At 39.4% G+C, this 6,984-nt stretch overlaps 1 protein-coding gene across 1 annotated transcript in view; it reads left to right on the top strand.

Moving 5' to 3' along the window:
* The first annotated feature begins 849 nt into the window (after positions 1 to 849).
* Positions 850 to 6,984, top strand: part of LOC107703745 (GTPase IMAP family member 8-like) — a 13,096-nt gene continuing 6,961 nt past the window's right edge. The window contains exons 1-3 of the mRNA XM_016506468.1: positions 850 to 1,155; positions 2,583 to 2,673; positions 3,611 to 4,591. Of these exons, the coding sequence (XP_016361954.1) occupies positions 2,655 to 2,673; positions 3,611 to 4,591 (1,000 nt within the window). The 5' untranslated portion in view covers positions 850 to 1,155; positions 2,583 to 2,654. The remainder of the gene's footprint in view (positions 1,156 to 2,582; positions 2,674 to 3,610; positions 4,592 to 6,984) is intronic.

The raw sequence follows: 6,984 nt of genomic DNA, 5'->3' as shown, positions 1-6,984 counted from the left end.
GTAAAAGTGAAAGTTGACAGAAATATAAAAACTTAAATAAAGTACAGATTCTCCCCAAAAAATACTTTTACTGTTATTACTTCCTTACACTACACCACTGATTCTACTACACTTCAAAAAATAAATCAAGGGCATAATAGGACCCCTTTAAAATAATACAAATAAAAATATCAATTAGCTAAAAAGTGATGGTTCCACTGTCAGTGCCAGCAGGTTGTCGTAGGGAAAAATCACTAGGCAAATGTTATTTTGAATGTTCTTCAAACACACCTTCCATTGTTTGCTGTGTGGTCACTTTCACTTTCATCTTCATAACTCTGCTTGAGCCAGGCATGCAACTATGCTTCTCATCTTGAACCAAACAGCTGAATGCAGAAGTTTGCAAATGCCCCCTTTATCTCCTAATTTTATAAACCCCTCACAGAATTTAAACAAATATAAAAGATAGAATATTAAGCGCCCTTTAGAAAACACTGTTTTGTGAAGTGTATGCAAATATGTTGTCAGTATCATCTTTATCTAACACTCCTGATTCATTAAACATTGCAACAGACATTTATCATGCGTTTTATCACTTTAAATATGGCAATTTATTAACTAATTTAATAATGCCTTAATATTTATATATTGCACTTGGTTGTATTACACATGTATATTAAATGAAAGTATGGCAATTTATATTGCAGCCTATTTATTCACAGTGTATATCATTTTAATGTTACAACATTGTGTTCAGCTTCACAAACCTTACCATACACAGACTTATTTTGACAATCTGCTGGATACAGATATGATTATATAACATCAAGGTAACACTTCCTGTTTCTCTTTCCCCGTCGAACAGTGAGCTCTAGCACAAGTCCTGGTTACCTGAACATGTGTTTTTAAGGGTGGGGCGGGTAGACATCCTGCATTCCCAATGTTTTGCTGGCTAGGTAATTGCAGGAGATTTATTATTTGTTGTGCCCTAGTTGTTGTAATGCTCAGTCCGAGTGTTCGTTGTGACTTATTAGTGGCAGGAGGGAAAAAAACTTGACGTTCTATTGTAGCACACGGTCTCAGTTTTATGACCTACTTTGTGGCACCTACTAAGTTACGTCCATGGTTACCTGTACTGAAAAGAGCAGCTTCACATCAAGAGGAAGACCGAGCAAGGTAATACTTTCACACACAAATCACACATATAATAAGGAACTATGAATGAAACAAAATAATTTGACGTATTGTATTGTACATCACTGTTATTTGACATGAAATGTTATCTTATTTTTTTTCAGAGAAATAAGCTTCACATTACACTTAGAGCATTGCATTTTTTTTTCTTTCTTTCTTTCTTTCTTTTTTTTTTTTTTATAAAACTGTACTTTGGTTCAAAACAAGCCTTTACAGTACAACGTTACAGTTCCCTGATTATTGACTGCTTTTCGTTATTAGTTGTCTAAACCAGCGTTTCCCAACCGGAGTGCCACAGCACCCTGGGGTGCCGTGTAAAAAAATCAATTTTTGATATTTTTAAATTGCTAAAATGTTCAAAAAAGCATCTATTATATAATACCCATTTCTAATGTCGCCAAGATGCACTGGAGTTTCAGCTGCCGAAAATGAGTTCACCGCTCAGGTTTCACTTTCACGTGGCGTGACGCTCTGCAGGTTATCCTGCTCTATGCGTGTGCTCTGCGCTCATATAGCCTCCCGTTCATGCTCATCGGAACAGCAAAGTCCACTCAAAAATCGAGCCGACAGGAAACATCTATGTAGTACAGTATCTGTTTGCAACAGCCCTACTGTGCTGTATCATGATGTGGTAAATGGGCAACTCTGGTAACGCTGCCCTCTCATTCATTGATCTGCTAACTGCTATGATATGCTCACGCGTTCTGATAATAATAGATTTCTAGGATTAAACATTATTTGGATAATTGGTAAACAAAAAAAAAAAAACTAAATCTCTTAATAGCCCTATACTATTAGACCTACCTGAAAAACTAAAAAGCAATTTATTTAATTTGTAGGCCTATGGTTATTTTTTTATTTATCATTAGTAATTTATTTATTTGTTATTATTTTATAACTTGTCATTTTTTATTCAATTCAAAGTTTGAAATCAAGCTATCTCGTGCTACTACAACAAAATTACCCCACTGTAAAATCAAAAATACACTGAGTGAGCAAACATTTGTGAGATAGCAAGTTATAATGGTAATTATTAATGTAAGCCTACATTAAAATATGTCATATAATTTGGTATCTTCATTAGAAATTAGCATACTGATTGCCACCTTTGATGGACAAAATGTTTTAATAATATTTAAAATATCTGTATGCTAGTATATTCTGCAGTTCTTCCCTGCTGTATCAAATATCTATACTTTTCAAAGTATCATTAAAGAAGTTAGAAATTCAAGTATTGTGACAAAATTAATTTTGCAGGGTGCCACAAATTTGTTAAGATTTCCAAAGGGTGCCGCGACTAAATTTTTTAGTTCAATACTCTTTTGGAATTTCGTGATAATTAAATTAATTTATTGCAGAGAACTTTACCTACATGTTCAGTTTTTATCTGTTATTTTTTCTCTATGCAGAAATACTGCAAAATGCACTGCGACATGAGAAGAGGAGTGATTAACTGACCAAAAAAAAAAAGGAAAAGGAAAATGGCATCAGCACAAAACGGTCAGTAAATTAATGTAAAATTGAAAATGTAGAATACAGACACAATTTAGATGTCAAATTCATAGTTCATTTAGAATCAGTGTTCACAATTTGTTTGCAATTTGTCTTGGAAAATCATCCTTGGATTTTTTATTTTTTATTTTTTCTGTGGCAAATCAACTTGTCAAATAATAATAATAATACAAAAATAATAAATAAATAAATAAAACTTTAAAGGAATATTTCAAGTTCAGGACAAGTTAAGCTTGATCGATAGCATTTGTGGCATATTGTTGTACCACAAAAATGTCCACTTGTCCCTCCTTTTTAAAAACACATAACAAATAGAACTTAATAGAGGACATTTAATTTATAGCCACAAGATGTAAACAATATGTGCATCAACATGGTTTTAGTGTAAAAAATAAATTGCTTGTAAAGTTATATCATATTTTATAACTCTGCCATGACAATGCAACACTATGAACATTAATAAAACTGTATACATGATTTTTAAACAGATTTACAGCTTAAGCAGTATGCAAAATAACTATTTGTGTTTTATTTAAAAAAATAATAATAATCTTTTAAATTCTCAAATGGGCGTTTTTCACCTTAGCCTTGTTTCAGCAGTGAATTTCACTAACTTAACTGTAGCTGGCTCTAAAGTCACAGTTGCTTTAACCGGTTTACAACTTGTAAACAGTTGGAATGCTAAATTTGTGTAGATTGGTCACAGTTTACAGTGTTAAATATTCTGAATGCTGAAAACTTTTGAATACCCAGAATTCATTTCTCACCCAGGACAAAGTTTGACTAAACAAAATGAAATGTGGAGCTAGATAATTAATGGTTTGGACTGAATAAATAAATACATACATACATAATGTTACATAAATACTACAATCAGTCACAAGTGAAGCATTAGCTCATAAGAGTGCTAATATCTGTTTCACAGAGTCTGATGAAGAACGTGATTCACAGGAACTGAGGATTGTGTTATTGGGAGCCTCTGAAGCTGGAAAGAGTCCAACAGCAAATTCAATATTGGGTCGAGAGGCATTTAAAGAGAGCAGAACCAGAGAGAGTGAGAAACAGACGGGAAGAGTAGAAGATAGAAACATCTCCATCATCGACACGCCAGGATTCTTCAACACTCAACTGACTGATGAAGAGATGAAGAATGAAATGATGAAGAGTATGTACCTCTGTTATCCTGGTCCTCACGTGTTCCTGCTCGTCATCAACCTGGAGACCTTCAGAGAGGAGCAGAGGAACCTCGTGGAGCAAATTCAGGAGACCTTTGGAGAGGAAGCGTTGCTGTTCACAATGGTGTTGTTTATTGGACGAGAAAAAGTATCCAGAAGAGAATTTAATCAAATCATTGCAAGTGAAGAAACACAGAAAATACTGAACTATTTTGAGGGAAGATTTAATGTGATAAACAGCAAAAGTGAATGTGATTCCAGCCAGATCATAAAGCTTCTGAAGAATATTGATGAAATGGTGAAGAATAATGGAGGACAAAACTACAGCAATGAGATCTACCTGAAGAATCAGAGAAAACTCAGAGAGCATAAAGAGAGAATTAAACAAGAAGAAAAGAGACTGAAACAAGAAAAAGAGAGAATGAAACACGAGCAGGTGAGGAAAATACACATGGAGGTGAAGAAAATACAGGAAGATAGCGATACATGGAAGCAGAAAGGAGGGATAAATCAAAAGGGGGACATAACAATGAGAAGCAAAGAGGAGAGAATAAAAGATGACAATGAGAGGAAAAAAGATAATGTGAGTAAGAAGAAAACCCGATATCTGAGAGAAAACGAAGCTGCTGTTCAGGAAAATCTCAGGAGACAGATGGAAAGTCGGAGAGAGAAAGAAAGATGGAGATGGAAACTAGAAAGAGAAATGACACCAGAAAATCCATCAAGACCAGGTAACTATTGAACCACTTGTGGTTCATTTTTTAACATTTTCATGTTCCAAAAAGGCAAAGGGGACATTTACTCAGTATTTGAAAGCCTTCATTTTTAAGTTGAATAAATAAAGGTTTCACAATCAGTGCGCTGATACCCAGAGATTCCCCTTCAGGAACTCGAGCTGCGTCGAAGCGCTACGGGAACGCCTTCAGTATGACCACACTCTGAATCACATGTGTAATCAGTCCAATGGATGGGCGAGACGTCACCGGCGGGGTGACGTAACGACCAGGAAGCTTAAACGTACGTGCGGTGGTACCGGCGTCAACTTTTCTGTCGTTCAGCAAGTGCTCTGTGTGTGTGTCAGTCGCTATATGTTTGTGAGTCTTATTTAGTGTTGTTTGTCCACTTATAAGCGCCATTATGTCAAAGCTTCAGTCAAAAGAAGCATTTGGGCAAGCAGGCAGCGTTCAGGCTGTGTGTTCCTCTTTGCCCGTGTTATATTCCGGGTGGGAGCACACACAGTTTGTGTGTTGTCTGTTTGGGAGCGAACCACGTAGAGTCAGCTCTCGAGGGAGCTCATGTTGAGCTCTCATGTTGAGCTCGTTCTCGAGACTCGGAAGCTGCGATTTCTTCCCCCTCTGAGTGAGAGCTCGCTGCTGCAGCTATTTTTCTCAGAGGAGATTGATATTTTTTGTGTGACCAAGCGGCTCGCGCGCTGCCGAGGCAACGCGTGAATTACATCATTTTCAGTTTTTGATGTGAATCTTACCACACCAGACCGTGTTTACTCGTTTGGTTGTTTGGCTGCATTTAATTCTGAGGAATTAAATTAAGTATTTTTCTGACTATGAGAAGTTAGATATATCGTTTTGGATTTTTGATATGAATCTTATCACACCAGACCGTGTTTACTCATCTGGTTGTTTGATTTCATTTAATTTATCTGACTATGAGAAGTTAGATATACAGGGGCTCTTGGGTTAAAAATTCCTCGAGTAAGAGCACGTGTTTACACGTGCTGGGCAGGAGCAGTCCCAACCTATCGTGTTCCAGCTCCTCATTCTGGGGGCATCACTTCTCGTACTCCGCAGAGTCTAGAGTCAGAGTGGCGCTCCCAGGCCGAAGGCTTCTAGCGGAAGGCGGTTCTGCGGACCGTCATTCTCGCTGGATAGTCTTCGTCTAAAACGTCCTGATGCCTAAGGCCTATAGGACTTCTGAGGTCTAGCTCTCTCTGGGGAAGAGTGGTGTACACCGCATTACACGGTGCCCGTCTCTCCTCAGTGCCCTCAGGAGATCGGTCTGCCAACCCTGCCGGTGTTCCAAGGCCCAGCTGTCTCCGGCGAGCTCTTCTCTCAGTTACCGCCCGGAAACGTAGGGGTGCTAAGAGGCTCACGATCTCCACGGAGCTCTCTAGAGCAGCTAGTACGGCCGTCCCCTGCCGGTTCGCCGCTTCAGGGCTTGCCGCTCTAAGTGCACCAGAGGTCAGTTTAGAGAGACTGATTCCCTTATTAGACTAAAGTGGGTCCTGCACACTGTAGAGTGAGGCTATAGAATCCAGTTCTCCTCCACCTCAGTTTAAACAGGGTCATCCCCACTATGGTGGGTCCCGAGCGGGCTCTGGTCATGGAATAGAAGTAGTTACTCTTTTGAGGAAGGAGGCCATCGAGGTGGTCACTTCTCACGTAGCAGACTCCGGGTTCTACAGTCGGTACTTCACTGTTCCGAGGAAGGAAGGAGGGTAGCGTCCTATTTTAGATCTGCTTCATTTGAACCGTCGGTACTTCACCATTCCGAGGAAGGATGGAGGGTGGCGTCCTATTTTAGATCTGCGTCATTTGAACCACTCAGTCAGGCGACTGAAGTTCAGCACGCTCACACTCAAACAAGTCGCGTCTCAGATCAAGTCCGAGGACTGGTTTGGCATGATCGATCTAAAAGATGCACATCCTTCCTCATCACAGGAAGTTCCTGAGGTTTGCTTTCGGGGGCAAAAGTTTACCAACACAGAGTTCTTCCTTTGGTCTTGCACTCTCACCCCACAATTTCACGAAGTGTGTGAATGCTGCTCTGGCTCCTCCGCGATTCCAGGGCATCTGCATACTCAACTACATCAACGATTGGTTGATATTAGCTCATTCAGAGCAGGTAGCGGTTCGGCATCGAGATGTCGTTCTCGCTCACATGAAAGAGTTGGGGTTAAGACTAAACTCCAAGAAAAGTGTGCTTTCTCCAGCTCAGAGGACCAATTATTTGGGCGTGGTGTGGGACACGACAACAATGCAGGCATGTCTGTCCCCTGCTCGGATCGAGTCGATCCTCACTGCAGTCAAGAGTGAGAGAAGGCCAGTCACTCACTGTCAAGCATTTTCAGAGATTGCTGGGTCTGATGGCAGCTGCGTCCAACGTG

This window comes from Sinocyclocheilus anshuiensis, unplaced genomic scaffold, assembly GCF_001515605.1.
Source record: "Sinocyclocheilus anshuiensis isolate Anshui unplaced genomic scaffold, SAMN03320099.WGS_v1.1 scaffold274, whole genome shotgun sequence".
Lineage (NCBI taxonomy): Eukaryota > Metazoa > Chordata > Actinopteri > Cypriniformes > Cyprinidae > Sinocyclocheilus > Sinocyclocheilus anshuiensis.
This window is presented reverse-complemented; position numbering and strand designations above follow the sequence as displayed.